Source organism: Grampus griseus (assembly GCF_964374135.1).
Source record: "Grampus griseus genome assembly, chromosome: 11".
NCBI lineage: Eukaryota > Metazoa > Chordata > Mammalia > Artiodactyla > Delphinidae > Grampus > Grampus griseus.
This window is the reverse complement of record NC_139005.1, coordinates 57,739,292-57,758,357: the sequence shown is the minus strand read 5'-3', so window position 1 is coordinate 57,758,357 and position 19,066 is coordinate 57,739,292. Positions and strand designations below refer to the sequence as shown.

At 43.3% G+C, this 19,066-nt stretch overlaps 1 protein-coding gene across 1 annotated transcript in view; it reads right to left on the bottom strand.

Annotated features, from left to right (window-relative positions):
• Positions 1–19,066, bottom strand: part of TPH2 (tryptophan hydroxylase 2) — a gene marked incomplete at its 5' end in the record, with an annotated part of 88,930 nt that overhangs the window by 53,316 nt on the left and 16,548 nt on the right. The window contains 2 exons of the mRNA XM_082665789.1: positions 192–327; positions 5,999–6,195. Of these exons, the coding sequence (XP_082521915.1) occupies positions 192–327; positions 5,999–6,195 (333 nt within the window). The remainder of the gene's footprint in view (positions 1–191; positions 328–5,998; positions 6,196–19,066) is intronic.

Genomic DNA, 19,066 nt, shown 5'->3' with positions numbered 1-19,066 from the left:
CCCTGGCAGCCCATTAATCATAAGACTATTCAGGTAAAACAGCATCATAAGCAAAGTGATAACCTCGGTGGCCTAAGGAACAGTGGTCTTTAGCGTTCCTGGACCCAATTTACTCTCAAGTGAAGTGAGCCCTGACCACTTTCCAATGTGGCGGTCTCCACCCAGCCCAGCTTTACAGTGTGGGTACTCACGGTTCCGGGGTGTAGAGGGGGTCCGAGCCATGGCGGATGTACTGAGTACAGTGGAACACTCTGTAGGCCAGTCCTGCCAGAAAGTCTCGAGGGCTCAGGTATCCAGCCACTGGTCTCACTGTGAAGCCAGACCTTTCTAAAGAGGCAACAGAAAGACTCAACTAAATATTAACCCGACAGGACTTGATGGTCCAAGCAGGGCTTCCTATTATTATAAGGCTGTTTTAGAAACAAAGTAATCAACGTCCTAAAACTCTTGACAATTGAATGACATACACTGTTAACAGCTATCGTGTTTGTGGCTTCGGATGACTAAAATACACTCACGAATGATGGTTTCCAGGGGCATAAGACATTCATTAAAATGGAAAGAAAGGCAAAAAAAAACCTTTAAGGATTTAAATTCAGAGGTTGAATTAGGATAAGAAAGCTCAAATACACAGGAGAAGATTACAGTCTAAAGTGATGTAAACTAAATTTTTGGTGGTGAGCACAAGGTAGTGTACATAGAAGTAGAAATATAAGGTTGTACATGTGAAACTTATATAATATTCTAAACCAATGTGACCTCAATAAGAAATATTTTTTTTAAAATACATCAGATGCAAAAGACTACACATGTTGTGATTCTATTTATATGATGTCCAGAAGAGGAATATCTATAGATAGAAAGTAAATCAGTGGTTGCCCAGGGCTAGGGGTAGGAACAAGGATTGACCATAAAGGGGCAAAAGAAAACTTTTTGCAATGATGGATATGTTGTAAAACTGAATTGCTGTGATGGTTACACAACTCTATAAATTTACTACCATCACTGAATTGTACAGTTACAGTGGGTAAATTTTATGTTATGTAAACTATACCTCAATGAATGAAGCTGCTAAAAAATATAAATAAATGAAGTGATGCTTACTACAGATTACCTGATATCTTTCTAAAGACACACCTAGATGGGGATTCTTTCTGCGTGTATGTGGTCAGTGAACACAAAGCTAATTTACCCCCTTGACGGGCATCCTGGAATCAGTTCACACCACAGCTTTCTATTGTCAAAACCACCTAACCCCTTCAATTCCACATTGCAATATCCCATTTCTGTGATATTATGAAAACAATTATATTAATTACCGCAGTTTGAAAAGGTACTCGAAGGCTCTGCATGCTTTGTTGGTTTATGGTAAGAGGAAAAAAACAAAATAAGCAGAATACAATAAAATCTATGAAATCAGCCTAGACTGCTAACCCAGTTAAGGACTGCTTAATACTTCCTGCTCATGAAAGCCCAGAAAATTTCAACAGGAGGGGCTCTTCTTCTGATATCAGCACTGTAAAGACTCCCATTCTGAAAACCTCAGCTCTAAGCATCTCAGAATGATTAGAAATGGTTTTGAAAGATAAAAACCAATTAAGCATATAAAACAAGTCCACTCTGGGATTCTGGGTACCTACAAGGAAATAACCCTGTTCTCAGGCCTCCTCAGACCTGTAATTCTAACAGTGTTCAGTTCATTCCAAAAGTTCTCAGGTGGATTGACTGCTCTCCACTGAAAATCAAAAAGATAAGTGTATTTTTTTCTTTTTGAATTTTATGTCAATTAAGCCAGTATCCCACATGTGGGGTACAGGGGAAGCATCCTTTAGTTTAATAGTTATGTATTTTATTTTCTTATAAATTTAAAAATATATGTATCTATCACATCAAGAAATTTGAATTTGTGACTACGATTGCTTAAAAGTTTCCTATTAAAATAAATTTGGTATTTTAAAAGTGAGTCAATTTAAGAAATAAAAATACACACATTTACATTGTGCTTGCTGTGTACCAATGAATGATGCAAACTGAGTGCCCAGTACCCAGTTCATCAAAGGTGTGAAAATCAATAACAATAATAGTAGTAATAGTAACTAAAACTCTGCTATGCTTAATGTGTGTCAAGCAATAACTTTAGGGCTTTAAGGTATATCAATTAGTTTCCCCTCCCAACCCCGTAAGGTAGATAAAATTATTATCTCTGTTTGCAGAGAGGAAACTGAGGCACAAAGAAGTTAAGGTAATTCATCTATCTAAGGTCACACAGCCAGGAACCGGCAGAGCCATGACTCAACCCCAGGCATTCTGCATCCAGAAACTGTGCTGTACTGTACTGTACCCCTCATAAAAATATTAAGTTGGGTGACAGATACAGCAAAACTTATGAGACGGTAATCTAATTCCTGGGGTTTGAGAAACAAAGCAGTAAAAAGCATCCCCACATAGGAATAGTCAAGACCATGGTAAATATATAATACGCACATAACTCCATGGGAAACAAAGAGGGACATGCCAGAGGCAGGGCTGTTAGGGAGAATATAATCTAGTTAAACAACAGCATAAGGCATTATGCATTTAGGCGATAATTAAATGACACTGATCACTGGTCCTCAATCTCTTTCTCTCGGTAACAAGTATCATGGATGACATCCACGCATGGGGCCCTCCCATCATGCTAAGTGTGGTTCTCAGTGGACCAGCTGTCAGGCCATGCCTACCTCTCTCCTGATACACACATGAGCTAGGATGAAACTGTGGTGGCTCCTATGATGAGGATTCATAAAGGAGGCAGGACTTGCTCTGAGCCTTGAAGAACAGGTAGAATCTGAGCAGGTGAAGGAATGGCTTGTCTAGCAAGGCACAGAGCCTAAGCAGTGGTATGAAGACCCACAGCTAGAACAGAGGGTTTGTGCGGTGCAATCATAGCAGCAGACATACTTGGAAAGCTGAGTCAGGGCCGTGAGTTGAGGCTGAGCAGTTCAGAACGTGCGCGTACAAACCAGAGGCCAGCAAACTATGGCCTGTCGTCCAAATCCGGGTTGCCGCCTCTTTGTGTATACCCGTGAGCTAAGAATAGTTTTTACATTTTTTTTGGCCACGCCGCACGACTGGTGGGATCTCAGTTCCCCGACCAGGGATTTCATCCAGGGCCATGGCAATGAAAGCCCGGAATCCTAACTACTAGGCCACCAAGGAACTCCCTTTTTTTTTTTTGCGGTACGCGGGCCTCTCACTACTGTGGCCTCTCCCGTTGCGGAGCACAGGCTCCGGACACACAGGCTCAGCGGCCATGGCTCACAGGCCCAGCCGCTCCACGGCACGTGGGATCCTCCTGGACCGGGGCACGAACCCATGTCCTCTGCATCGGCAGGCGGACTCTCAACCACTGCGCCACCAGGGAAGCCCTCCCTTTACATTTTTTTAATGGTCACATTTAAACGGTTATAATAAGTACCTACCTAATAGCCTCGATTTTGCCTCTTGGCCCACAAAGTCTAAAATATTGACTATCTATCTGGCCTTTTACAAAAAAATAAAAAGTTCGCCAACCCCAGTAAAATCAAAGGGGAGCCACTGATAGCTTCTGAGCAGAGATGTCAGGAACGAAGAGATGCTTTAGGAAGCTTCATCTGGAAACAGTGGGCAGGCGAGTAGAGAGGAGAAGAAACAGGTGTCAAGGATGCAGTGATGGGGACCTCAATGTGGATGGTAGCAGCAGAATGGAAAGAAAAGGACAGGTTCACCATGGGTCACAAAGCTACAAGTGGCAATACCTGGAGACTGGGGTAAGCTCAGTCCTAATTAGGCCCTCCTAATAAGCCCCTACCCTAATGCCCTGAACCTGGGAATATGTTCCTTTAGATGGCAAAATGGACTTTACAGATGTGATTAAGTTAAGGGTCTTGAGCTGGGGAGATCATCCCAGATTATCTCGGTGGGGCTGATATAATCACAAGCATTCTTATAAGAGGGAGGCAGGAGGGTCAGAGTCAGAGGACTTGTGACAATGGAAGCAAAGGCTGGAGTGAGGTAAGAAAGGAGCCACGAGGCAAGGCATTGTGGGTAGAGACTCTAGAAGCTGAAAAGGCAAGGGAACAGAAGCCTTCAGAAAGAACACAGCCTTGCCAACTCCTTGATTTTAGACTTCTAATCTCCAGAACTGTAAGATAATACATTCATGTTAAGTCACTAAGTTTGCGGTAATGTGTTACAGCTGAATAAGAAGCTTATACAAAGGCTGATTAAGTGTGGCAGGGAGGGGAGTGGGGGGTAGGACTTCAGAGGAGGAGTGTAACCGAGCAGAACCCTAGGAGGGGGCTTCCCTGGTGGCGCAGTGGTTGGGAATCCGCCTGCCAATGCAGGGGACACGGGTTCGAGCCCTGGTCCGGGAAGATCCCACATGCCGCAGAGCAACTAAGCCCATGCACCACAACTACTGAGCCTGCACTCTAGAGCCCGCGAGCCACAACTACTGAAGCCCACGCACCTAGAGCCCGTGCTCCGCAACAAGAGAAGCCACCGCAGTGAGAAGCCCGCGCACCGCAACGAAGAGTAGCCCCCGCTCGCCGCAACTAGAGAAAAGCCCACGCACAGCAACGAAGACCCAACGCAGCCAAAAATAAATTAATTAAATTAAATTTTAAAAAAAGAATTAATTTAATCAGAAGTGAGAAAATGCAGAAAGAAAGGAAAACAGTCAAGCAAGACAAAATAATAATACTTTAGCCATTAAACAAAGTCAAGGACCTTTAGTTCTTCCTCAAGGACTATATAGATAATATTCTGAGCCACGTCCTTTGAGCTGTTTTGCAGATACTGAAACCCACACCAGGTGGAAGAAGTTAACTGTATGCTGTCCACAAGCTCTAGACCCCAGACCGGCTGGAGCCAGAAGGTTGATGATGCTGGCTCCCAATTAAGTCCCCACCGACCAATCAGAAGAACGTCCACGAGCCGACCACGCCCTGCTCCTTGAACACTGTAAGACTGCTCGCTACCCCCTCCAGGGCGGGCACACAGTCTTGAGGGCGTTAGCCCGCTGTGGCCCCCTTTACCCGGCAAAGCAATAAACCTCTTCTTTTCTACTTCACCCCGAACTCTGTCTCCGTGTTTCTATTCAGCACCAGTGAACAGAGGCCAAGTTTCGGCAACAGGAATCCCTAGAGCCTGATGAGTCTAGAGAATCTATCATCACCGATAGAAACAGGGAAGACAGGTGAGGAAAGGAGTTCCAGGGAAAGAGGTAGGTGGCAAGGCTTTAGCTTTTAGAACTGTTGTGCTTGAAATGGGGAAGAGAGAGAAAAGAGGAGAACCCGAGGACTTACCCGCCGTGAAGGACACCGAAGGAAGTGTGGCCGCTGTAAGACTTCACCTCCACCCCCATCCTCGCAAGAGACTGAAGTTTTCCCAGTTGCTATCCCAGGAGGGTCACTGAGGAGAGTGACCACACAGAGAACGTGGACGCCAAGGGACTCTGCTTCACCTCGCTCCTTGCTCTCACACCAGCACTACCGTTCCGGGCACGCTTTATACTTTACAATAGCGATCTGATTAACTGACTGCCCTCCTCCCCAGAGGAAAGTCACCATGCTCAACATTATCCGTGATATTTCTTCATCCAGTACATAATTCTTAGCAAAGCAAATACAAAGCTACCTTTGAGATCATTCCATGCCTATGTAGCCCAACAGAGTCGTTCCCGGATGAGAAAAAGCTCAAAGCTGAACTTGCAAATGTCGGTTGGGGTTCGCTGTATAAAACAGCCCACCGGAGAGACCTCACCAAGGCCCTGGGCTGGGTGAAGAGCTGAGTCCATCTCCCCGCCCAGAGGCCCTGCTCTGCTTCCCACAGGTGGCCCAGGTAACTGTTGGTGCAGTGCTCCTCTTTTTAAATCAAAGGGAGCTCTTAATTGGAAAAAGGGCGATTGCTGCCACGTGTGTCCTTAGACGGCCCATGAGGATGTGCGGTAGGAAGAGAGAGCCCGTGTGAAGCTTACCTTTCAGAAAAACCGAGACGTCTTCAAGTTGGGGCACGTTGTCCTCCCTGTAGCCACAGTATTTAGTCAGCAGAGGGAAGTTTTTCAAATACTCCCGGCAAGCATGAGTAGGATAGAGTTTGGAGAGCTCTCGGAACACAACACCCCAAGTTTTAGTTTCTTCCTCTGTGTACTCCACTCTGGGGATGGGCTGACCACTAGGCAGGAGAGAAGAGAAATGAATGAATCTGGCTCTGGGTCACTGGGCTAAGTGTTTTCTCACCTTCATACCTATGTGAGTCAGATTCCTGTAAAGTGGGATGCCTGAGTGTCCAAAAGGATCCCACGAAGTGTTATTTTTTGAAGAAAATGCTAACCTAATTTTGTGTATGTGTTTAAACTTTCATATAAATGATTTAAGTTACATCTTCACACATCCTTATGGACATTTGATAAGATTCTTGTTCTGACACTGGGATCAGTAACAAGAGTTCTGGGTTGGAAGGAACTGGTTTAGGTCCAAAGCTGTGCTCTGAGAACCTTTTCTGCAATCACCTGACAACAGTAATAAATGGATGTTGTCTTTTGAAAATAAAATTGCCTGTGGGTCCCCTTTGTCCTTTGTAGGGAACTCACCCCAATCTCCTAGTGTAATTTTGAGGTTATTTGTTCAGTGAGAGAAATGTCTGAGAAATACTAAAAGCCTATGCCAAACTTAAGTGAGAGTTTTGCAAAGTGCAAAATTGGAACATTTATTATACATCATGCTGAGAGGTGCACACATTAAGCCCTGTCAGTTAGGAGAGAGGTCAGCAAACTTTTTCCATAAAGGTCTAAAAGGTAAATATTTTAAGCTTGTGCGCCATACAGTCTCTATCAAAACTGCCCACGTCTGCCACTATATCTTGAAAACAGCCACAGATAATATGTAAACACATGAACATAGCTATGTTCTAATAAAACTTGCATTACAAAAACAGACCAGATTCAGCCTGTAAGTCATAGGGAGCCAGTGCCTGGTTTGGAATATTGAGAGGCAGCCCTGGACTGGGGTGGTCAGGGAGAGCTTCCTTGGAGAAGGTACAACTTAAGCTGAGACTTGTTGGCCAGGCAGGATCTGCAGGTGCCCTGACAGAAGGAAAGGTGAGTTTAAAAATGCTCTTCTAACAGCAGCCAGCAGCCATGAGCAGGGACCATAGCTCCCGAGGCCACGTGAGGTCAGGAGAAAGGAGAGAATATGTACACGTGCTTTTGCAAACTATGGCTTGAAGAGCCAGAATCTGAATTTAGCCTCTGATTAAGAAACCTATCCTGAAAGTGAAAACTTCTCATGACCCGCTCAACAGTAACCTGCAGTAGTCCCCCACTGCCCTCCCTGGCCACTTGTCACAGATTCTGCCCCTGCAGTCAGCGAAGACCCACACGACATATGGAAGTCCAATATATACACACAAACCTGGGGATTCTGCCCCTGTGAGCTATGTAATCCAGTAACCCAGCCTGCATAGGCAGCAACTGGCCCTCAGGGCTGCTGCAGCCTCAGGCACCTTCAGCAAGCTGGGGTCATTCAGAAGTGCCCCCTTAGGTAGAAAAAAAGGGCAGGAGGACAGTAACAAGATCAGGCTCATAAGCAGAGCCCTGTCCCCAGCCCTCTGCACACTTCAAAGTATTCTTACCGAAATCTTTTCTGTTGAAGGTTCAGGTCCAAATGTGATTCCTACTGCCTCAAATTATTTTTACTGAAAAAAATTAACTGCAGTACATGAGGGATGAGGGAACAACACATACTGAAGAAAAAAACAAATTAACATTTATTTTCTCTACGTATCAAGACTAGGGCTTATGACAAACCGAATTAGAACAAGATTAGCCCTGTTTAAGTATGGCTGTTGATAACAAAAAATTACAACCCGACAAATATTTGCTGAGAAGATCAAGACTGCTAAGGCTTAGCCTCTGTGATGAATTTAGAAGAAAGCTGGAAATGGAAAGATAAAAATAGAAAGGATGTAAGGAAATAAAAACATGAACGGTCTGCCTCTGGTTCCAGAAAATTCAACAAAATCAATTTGAGTTGGGGAAGCCAATAAAGCTGATAAGGGCTGTGCACAATCAGAAGGTGGAAAGCGACGAGGCTGAAACAATAAATGAAATACTGAGAAGCCATTTGAAAAGAATCATTAGGTCAAACTTTCCCCTTCGATATCAGTCTGCAAACATGCAGCGTTTCAAAGGGGAACTGACTGTAGACAACAGGAAGCTGCAGGAGAAAGACGAGTGTGAGTCTGGGTAGGAAGAAGGAGTTATACAGACCTTCCTCCACTTACAATGCGGTTACCTTGTGATAAACCCAACGTAAGTTGAAAATATCATCAGTCGAAAATGCCTTTAATACACCTAACGTACCAAACATCATGGCTCAGCCTAGCCTACCTTAAACGTACCCAGAACACTTACATTAGCCTACAGCTGGGCAGACTCATCTAACACAAAGCCTATTTTATAATAAAGTGTTGGATATCTCATGTACTTTACGGAATACCGTACTGAAAGTGAAAAACAGAATGGTTGCCTAGCTACGGAATGATTGTAGGTGTATCAATTGTTCACCCTGGCGATCGAGGGGGGGCTGACCATGGCTCCATGCCGCGGTTCAGCATCACAAGAGAGAATTACACCGCATATTGCACTGAAAAAAAAGATCCAAATTCGAAGTACGTTTCTACTGAACGCATTTCACTTTCACACCATGGCGAAGTGGAATCATCCTAAGACGGGCCTGTCAGTACGTATCTGTTACTTAGTAATGAATTCCTAGCATCACAACCTTGGGAATACAAATGACCACGCATACAGTCTCATCTGTTTCCACTTGTCTGTCCTGCCTGGGTAACTAATGAGCCTGCTCTTTAAGTTAATAGCTGGTGCAGTGCCCTGCAGCTACCCTGAACGGGTCTGACTGGTCACGCCAAGAGATTTCTCACACCGCTCTGACCCCCATATCCCGGGTAACTATTTAAGGTAAATGTTTAAAAATCAACTTCACACAAAGTAAAGGCTACTTTTATCCATTTAATTTCTGTTAAAAAAATATCCCAAATACAGAAAAAATAAGAAATTTCCCACTTTTCCATGTAGTTAATCAAGGTATATAATAATAGCTCATCTTTGAGAACTTACTATTGGCCAGACACTTTTTTAAAGTTAAGTGTTTTTATATAACTTAGCCCATTTGATTCTCACAACTCCATTGAGGTAGACCCCCCCATTTTACAGATAAGGATTTTAAGGCTCAGAGAAACTAAGCCATTTGACTAAACTCACGGTGCCAAGCTTAAAACCCAGTCTGTCAGGCTCGGGACCGGCTGTGGTCCTAACTGATTGGTGTACACCAATGAAATAAAAAATGGATCCCAGGCACCAGCTTATTTTCACATACCAAATTAAAATAAGGCTTATAGGTATATGTACTTATATATAGAAAATCTCATATACAATCATGTAATTATGATACTCGCATGTATTTGTATAGATCTCATAAAATACTTTCATATTTCTTCACTCCTTTAACCTTCTCAGTAAGACCAGTAGGTAGTGCTTGGGGTACCAGGAATGCAGGGACACCTATTTTTTTTTAAAACTTTGAGATTTGACATTTGGAAAAATAAAAATTGTCATGGGAAAAATCAAAATGTGTTGCACTTCTCTGCCCTTGCGGGCTAGCGGGCTTTTTGTGAATTATACATGAGAAGAATGACAGAGGCGTGTCCTGATCTTTCTAGGGCCTAGGACATATACCCACATATCAGTATGCATCTACCTCTGAGTACATGCCATAACACGTATGTAATAAGCATCATATCCCAGTGTCCTAAAACTGCTCTGGCCTACAACTAAAGTCACTTAAGTACTCCACATTCTAGAGAAAGCTCTCAGCAGTTGGAGCCAACCATCTCCCTGCAGGGCTTGTGAAGAAACGGCAGAAATGGCTCTACCACCAACAAACCCCCCTCGTACTACCCTTCCCACCCCATCCCCAAACTTCACCGACCAGTCCAATAGGGAATCAGACATGCAGGATTGTGGGGAAGGCTGGGGTGAGAAGCAAAGGCCCCGTTCCTTCTCCTTGGAGGAGGGAAGGCTGCGCCACAAGAATCACTTGTAAGGACTGCAGGCGCCCTCAAGAAGCAGGGTCTGGCCTCTCCTCTCCCATCTGGACGCTTGCGTAGCAGCAGGATGCCCTGCTCCCCCTGGTGCTGTCACCAGACTGGAGCAATAGAGACAGGCCCTGGGAGAGCGTCTGGAAGCCCAGGAGTACGGCGTGCTATGGGGGAGACGAGGGGACCCTTGACAGGTGTCCTCTGAAACTTGAGGTTTGTGTGAACATGGAGCCTGATGCCCAGTGAAATCTAGAAATTCCCATGGGACCCAAAGTGGTGTGCCTGGTAGGAAGATGGGGAGGCCCCACCCCATCCAGGTCTGCTCAGTTCTCAGGAGACAGAAGAATGCTCCAGGGGCTCCCCTCATCCCTGGCGAGGAAGTACTAAAGGCCAGGTGCATGAGGGGTACCCAAGTTACGATGTGGCCAACCTGGAGAAAAGGATGATGTTGTGAGCACTGAAAGGCCAAGGGAGGACAGGAAGCTTATCTGCAGGGGTGGAAGTGGAGGAAATGGTCTTACCCCAAGAAGACTACACACAACACTATGCAGAGACCATTTCAACAGAGACCACCGCATCAGAAAGAACCTGTCCAAACCAGGGTGAGAGTGGCCAGAGGCCTGCCCACCCCTGACATTCTCACGATCCTGCCAAAAGCCCTCAGCCTCCTCTCAGCTCCCAACTCCAGAGGAACTAGGTCCTAGAAGAGAGAAGGAAAGGTATCTCAGAACCGTACACACACACACACACACACACACACACTCTCCAAAGAACTGAGGAGGAAGAGAATACACTTTGAATCAAATTTAAGATTAATCTTTTTTTAAATGAATGGGACTAGGTCTTAAATACCCCAATGAGACTCTACTAATAATTGAAAATGAAAAGAAATTAGTTGTTGCTAAGGAACTTGCTTCCCAGCAGGAAAGTAGGATTCAACACAATACAGTGGAAAGCAGTGAGTAGGGAAAATAAAACCATTTTACGTTGGTATAAACCCCAACAAGATGAGACTCCTCAACAAACTAATTACAAGTGAATATTATCATTAGATCTCTAGGGAATCTCCTCCACTTACATGGAATTAGTTGGGCTTCCAGAATTCTTAACACTCACCAAAATTATTATTCACAGATTCCTAATTTACTGGAGAAAAACAGATGTGACTTTCAGCAGTTTCCACTCAGCGCAGATTCTGCCCTCTTGCCAAAGAATGGCAAACTAAGACTTTACAAACACGACAGGGAACCATTGCTCAGTGAAGACAGTACAAGGAAAAGGGCTGAAATCTTCACTGTCAGGATTTAGCTCGAGAATAGGAAAAGCTTCCCGGTGCAATATGTGACTAAGAGGTAACTAAGAACTTTCTCTGGAAATACTGAAGACTGTGGGAGGCATCTTTCTGCCTGTAAGGTTAAATCCCACTCTTCCTAGAGGCAGGGCGATGATTCTGAAAAACCTGCGCATTCCCTGCAGAGAGGAGAAAGTAGAAAGTGCATAGACAAACCTAACTGGGGGCAGGTACCGATAGAGTTACTCTATGTTAAGTCCTGAGCTTGTTAGAACAATGCTGTGTAACAAACACATTTTTACACTGAAATCCAGGGACATAAACCCCACTGGGGCTGAAATTATGGGAGTTCTCTCTCCAGCCAGATGAATAAACAATAATGCTTTTGTTTTAATTATTTGTTTGATCTTCTCCTCCAGCAGGTCCAACAGCAAGCTCCTTTTCTTATACATATTTTTTTTTTAATTTGGGGAATTGGAAAACCTTTGATTATGGTGGTACAGCCTGGCTACCTCCTGGAGTCCTTGCTGCTAGAATTCCTAATGTGAGATGCAGTTTCTCTGCTTGTGTTATCTTTAAAGGAACTCCAGTGCGGGGAAGCAATTCCCCTATTCAGTGGAGGAAGACGAGACAGGCTGAAGTTGATAGTATTTACATCAAGATGGCAAGACTGACTGAATCACAGAGCAGACTGTGTTCTTTGGAAACAGTTGGATTTCCTCAGTGGCAAGGACTAAACAGAGCAGAAGGGAAACTGAGAATTGGTCGAGGGGGGACCAGTGAATCTCGTAGAAACAGTTAGGAATGAACTCATTTTCTGTTTTATTTCATTACATGTTCCTCCGGGCTGGAGATGCCTCACTTATTCAAGACCTGTTTATCTGCCTGGAATAAACCGTCCCTTTCATCTCCGCCTCATCTTTTCTCTCCTTCCCCACCTTAGGCATTTCTCTTGTGATTGACACTTCTACCTGGGGGTGCCGAAGGGAAATGAGAACAGGAAATATGTAAAAATCCACCATCTTCGCAACTCATTAGCAATTAGCGGCTCCTCTAAGGGTGTGGACAAAGCCTTTGGAGAACGATTATTGGAACATGAAGGCAGGAGGTCTCTGTTCTTCCTCGAATTATGAGACGTGTGTGCTGCACTCCTCAATGGGCATACCCTGAATTCTGCATCATTTCCAGGGAGCTATCTATAATTCACCCTCTCTCCTCATTCTAGAAAGCACATAAGAATACAGAAAAGTGAGACTGACATGATTCCAACATTATTCTAAAAATAATCTTGATTTTGATCTAATGTAATTTTAAAAAGGAAACATTCATCATTCACAAAACTTAATTATTACCCAGCATTTGTTATACTTCTAACAACGGAGGTGACACACCAATGTGTAGAAATTTCAATCAGTACTGAGTACTGACTCTCACCCATAGCCAGTGACGTAATGTCACCTAGTACTATGCTGGCTGGTACCCCCTTCATAAACAGTATCATCTGCAGCCAGGTGTCGCCAGAGTGGAGCCATATAGTCAATAAGTGTTCCACAAGACGATGGCTTACGCCTTTGAGACTGGAAAAAAATGTTGCTACAAGCCAGAAAAAAAAATCCCCAGTAGAGTGGATGAATTCCATTAAAGTTTAACCAGAAAGCAAATGCCATTTTTATCTACTGATTTTTAAGAGTCAGTGAGAAAAGTCTAAGGCTCTCGAATATGATAAAATTACACTTCAGAATTCAGACCATAGAGGACACTCAATAACTTTATGATAAAATACTATCAGTAATACTCAGGGGAAAAGAACAAGTAAAATGTCCAAAATTACTATTCTGCTAAATCTATCCCCCCATTACCATGTACACTCCTTGAAGATAGGGATTTTTGTTTGCTTTGTTCATTTTCATATCCCTGCCCCACAGAATTAAGCCTAGAACAGATAGGTGTTCAATAAATAATATTCGTTGAATATGTAAATCAACCGATCAGACCAAAACAAGCCACGCACTTAAAGTTTGAGAAAAAAGTATAATTGTTTATCAGGAAGTCTGGCAGATAGGCATTTGTCTTACCTCATCCCTACCTCATGTATTTTAATTGCTATGGAAAAAGCAACTCTTAAAAGACTAAGATTTTAAGAAGTTTTCTGGTAACTTCCGATTAACCTTATGTCCTGCTTACTTTACAGGTAGGGGTTTCTCTTTTCTAATTTTCTCATTCAGGTTTTCTAGGTATTGTCACCCATCACACTTATAGCCAAAATTTTCACCTGGAAAGAAAGCAGTCTATGCAAACCCAAAGGGACATAAATAAACACAGAGATGTTTCCTTGGCTAGATATCTTAATGAATGAACTCTCAAAGCCACAGGCACAATGATTAAATGCTATTTTTCAAAAAGGAAACTCACAAACCAAATCTTGAGCTATACCAAGATTTGAAACCATTCAAGTTATCTGACATTAAGTGGCTTGATAAGGGGTTCATTTGATGAGGAGATTGGGCAGACTGGGACAGCTAAATTACACCAGAAAGAAAACGTAAAGGCACAAACTCATTTTCAGCAAGTCCCCTAGGCTAGTCAGGTAAAGAGCATTTATGATCACATATTTTATTTGCTTTTGCAAATGAGTTTTGCGCACCTGAATTTTCGTAAATGAGTCTATGGGCCCTAAGGAACTTTCAGATGGTAGCAAACAGAAACGTTAGTTTGTTTTGGTCACATTGTTAATATTGGTGCTGCCTTTACAAGAGACAAAATGAAAATAAACTACTGCACCTAGGGAGCCTCAGGGAGAGGGAAGATTTAACTCCTGGAAATTATTTGTTTTTATTTGTCCTGTGCACCCCAGGATAGGGCTTCTCACCATCTTCTCACCTTGCAGAAAGCCCTTGTCACATTCTAGAGGAGTGATTTTCTTCTGCCAAAACTACCATGAAATTAAATATGAACAGCAGCAACAGTGGGTCTAACATTCACCAACACGTGCATGCTCAACATATACAAGGGGAACTCGGGGAATGCAATCCAGAAAAGAACTAAGCGTTAAGAGCAGCCAACAATCTCAGGCCACTAGGATGAAGAGACACAGGCTAGGGTCTCCAAGAACTCCAAGTTCAATCCCATGTATCTTGCATCTTGATCAACAGGGACCAAATGTTGCTGACCACTGGGCCCTGACCTCCCTCTTTCGGTAGCAGATGAGGGAATGCAGTTTTCCTACAGTTCACAGGCCTAATAATAGCATCCATCCATCCATCCATCTAACTGTAGCAATAACAATAATATAATAGCACATGACATGGATTCTGTCATATAGTGCTCACCTTATACAGCAATTAAATGACTGTTTATGGTTGCGACTGAGGCTTATAGACATAGTCATCTATCCAAGATGAAACAGCTAGTAAGTGGCATAGCAGGTACTTGGATTCAGGAAGCCTAGCTCTAGAGACCCCACTCTAAACCAACACACCTCAGAGCAAGGTCTTGAGTACCTAGCATTGAGTTTGGCCTCTGTTTCCTCATTTGAAACTGAGGGAAGTAAGACAACCACACAACACAGAGTATCAGATGAGACATCATCAGCCAAGTGCCAGGGCCAATGCCTAGTACCTAACAGGTACTCGATATTGTTGGTTCACTTCCTCCAGGTGTATAGAAACGAAAAAAAAAAAATGTCATCACTTCCCTGCAGGGTCGGAAATAGGTCTGGAGATAAAAAACCACATTCTTCCGTATAAATCCATTCACCTCTGAGACATTACTTGTGAAAGTAATTTTAATCCTTCATGTTTGTGGAAATCATTTCAAAGTAAAAATACTCATACCTCATTCTCCGTGAAAGACATTAGAATTTGGTGCAACTTCTGTCCTTGTCAGTAAGCCATACTGTGTTAATGTCTTCCACAGCTGTGGGAGCCGTGCTATAATCAGACAACATCCTACTGTGGCACTGACGCACATCTAAAAAACCCACCAAGCCCCGAAAATGGAACGGAGAGACCTTTTCCAAATCAATTTTCCCTTTTGTCTTTCTTTGCGACTCTCAGGCTCCCTTCCTTTTCAGCCATTGAGTCAAACTCCAGGTAGAGAGAAACATTTGGCATGAAAATGATTCTCCCATAAAGCCTGATGTCTTTTAAATACTTACAAGCACTGTGCACTTCAAATATGTAGAGAATTCTATACAGAGAATAACTTTCTAGAAACCCATGTCATTTAATTCTGTTGCTCTTGTTTTCAACTTGTGTATAATACCACTTATGTCAAATGGAAGTAGCTATGCAGATTTCCTTTTAAGAAAACCAAAAGAAAAAAGTGTTGCCTCTTGGGCAGAAAAAATATTTAGATTCTGCAAGAGAGGGACTCCTGAAATCCCTCATGTGACCTTCCTCAGAAACTATTCAAGTCATCTGGGAAATGACCCTAGCACGACGAACATTTGGGTTTGTTCTGCTTTGCAATTTATCGCTCCATTTCAAAGAAATTAAAGCATCAACAACTGGTGCTTATGCAGGACTCACAAAGTACCTCAACAGCCGCATACATCTCAGCTTCGTTCAAAAGCTGGGAAAGCAAATCAATGGAGGATAATGCAACGGGATAAAATTAGCTCAGTCGGGGAGAAAACAGATTTGCCTTCTCGGGTGCCTCTTCTCAAACGGGCAGAGAAGAGAAAAAATTAAAACTTGGTCCCCCATCACGATAAAGCCTACAATTCATCAAGGTGACCATCTGCCAATGAAACTGATAAGGAAAATGTTATTAAGGATAAAACTTGCAACCTCCGTTAAGTTCTTTTCCCACTAAGGAAGCATAACTTTTCCCTTTCATTCTTCCTCTACCTTCTATTTATGCTTCCAATTAAGATCTGTCTGTCTAAAAATCGGTAATGTGGCACTCACGAGCCCTGTTAGTAATGTATTCCTCTAAGCTACGTTCTAAAACCAAGCAGGATCCATAAATCATGCCTCTTCTTGCATGAAATGAGAAATGCTACGGTCAACTGAAATTTCTAGAAAGGTGGAGAGGTGGAGCCACCCCAGTTATTTTTCTGCAATTTGCAATAATTGCAAATGCCTCCTAGGAAAAACTCAGCATCAGTAATCCTCCAGCTCACACGTAAACTAAATCATCACAGCTACCTATGAGCAGGGAAACCCCAGTATGCACAGCATTGGGCATCCGGAGGTAAGAGGAGGGGCAGCAAACAGCTCTACCCCGTATCTGTCTGGAGCCTTTGTCTCTATCATCCATTTCCTTCCTTTTCTGTACAAACCTATGGCTGACTCCTGCTGAGCCACCTAGTGAAGGGAAAACTGAGGAGACCTCCTGAGAAGTGAGATGTTGGCTTGGAAGCCCAATATGTTTATTCCAAGGCAAATCCATTCCACAATTATGTATCTATTCAACATCTTAGAATGCACCGCATATTACTGAATCTTAGCCCCAGAAGGTTTCACTTGACAACACGTGGTATTTGGGGCTGTGGGTGGGAGGAAAGAAGGTGGTAAGAAAATGCCCCTCTCTGCTTTGATGGGGAGAGGAGGTTAGAATCATCACTATTCCATGTTGAATGAGAGAATTTTCTCTCTCTCTCCCCGATGGGGCTGAGTAGAAAATTCACAAGCTCGCCCAAATTGAATGAGCCTGCTGGGCTGGGTGACTGCACTTTTCAAATATGCTAGTCCCCATTTGGGGCTATTTTGTTTTAGAGTCTCTGTTTAGCTGTGTACTTACACTCCAAGCAAATGAATCACAAAGGGTGCAATTTTGTAAATCAAAAAATCAAGAAATAAATAGGCTAGCAACTAGAAAAAGCCAGAGAGGGACAAAGCCCTGGCAATTGTTTTTCAAGCCTCAGCCCAGCTGTGTTTATTTCCAGCTGATATATATCCCACGAGGGTCAGGCTTCGGGTGGGAGGAGATGAGCACAGGGCCTGAGAGAGCAGAGCAAAGTCGCTGTGCAGGGCGAGCACGTGGCTCTAACACGCCAGGGCCAGGCAGATGTCCTGGGCGCCTGTCCTGGGCGCCTCAGAGAGACAGCGCAGCCTTGAAGTCAGACAGGCTCCATAGAGTCTGAAGTGTATTAAGTACACACAAGAAATGTGCATTTCAAATATGCTGAATTCTGTAAAGAGAAGAATGACTTTTTAAAATGCCAAGTCCCTTCGTTCTGACACTGTTATAGTCAACCTGTGCATGATGCCACCTATGTCAAAGGGAAGTGCTATGGCCACTTCCAGACCAAAAAGGAGAAGAAGGAAAGAAAAGATGTGCCTTCTTGAGCAAAGAAAGACATTTAGATTCTATAAGAGAGGTACCCGTGAAAGTGATCTTATTCAGAAACTATTCTGGTCACTGGGAAATAAAACTAGAACTACAAAATATTTACTTTCATTCTACTCTTCAATTTACTACTCAATTTCAGAGAAATTAAAGCATCAACAACTGGTGTTTATGCAGGTGACACAATCTGCTGTGTCACCTTTAGTAAGTTTCTTAATGTCTCTGAACCTCAGTTTCCTTATCTTCAAAATGAGAGCAGTAATGGCACCTATCTCAAAGGCTTATTGTGAGGCTAATGAGAGACCATAAGCAACGTGTTTAACACAATGTCCAGCACGCGGCAGGAATTTAACAAAAGGAAGCTAAAACTGCCTGAGCCTGACGGCTGAGAAGTCCAGCTTTGGTGAACATTTCTACCACCATCAGCCATTCAGAAATGAGTCCAACACAGCCCAGCCACCATCTGCTCCCTTTAACCTTAGCTGAGACTCACTGGCCTGCGAAGGCATTCGAGAGAGTCAATTTTTCAGACTGAAGAAGCAAGCTGTGTGCATGAGTTACCTGAAACTGTAGTGTACACACACACACACACACACACACACACACCCCACACACATATTTTTTTAAAAGCTCCTTTAACCCAGTCCATCATGGAGCCTGAAATTCCCTAACTCGTTCACTCCTTAAGATACTTTGTTCATTTTAGGTGAGCTTAACAGACGATTACATGGAATCGAGGAACCATCAGCTACTTAACACTTGATAATAATAATCATATCTATCACAGATTCAACACCAGTTTGTACCAATCAGCCCTGTAATCATTGATAATCCTGCCAACCATACAAGGTAGATATTGTGCCTATTTTAAGATGAGGGCACTGAGACCCAGAGACTAGGTCAGTGCTCACAGCCACAGAGCTTGTAAGTGATGGAGCAGGAATTCAAACCCAGTTCTGTTTAGCTCCAAAGCCTATACATTCTGCCACATGTTCCACTACACCATGCTACCTCTGCTTTCATGAGAATTAGTTCTGCAGAAAATGCATTAGTACCCACTGTGGTAGAGCAGTTAGGGAGGGTCTTAAAGAAATAAAATTAAACACAATTTAAATGTATTTGGTAGCCAGCCTCCAAGACAGTCCCCAATGAACCCTACCTCCTGGTATCAATGCCTGTGCGTAGTCCCCTCCTGCAGTGTATCAGAGTTGGGCTATGAAACCAACAGAGTATATCAGGAGTGATGGTAAGTCACTTCTGAGGCTAGGTTATAAAAAGCATGGTAGATTCTGCCCTGTTCTCTTTTGGACCACTTGATTTGGAGGAAGCCAGCTGCCATATCTT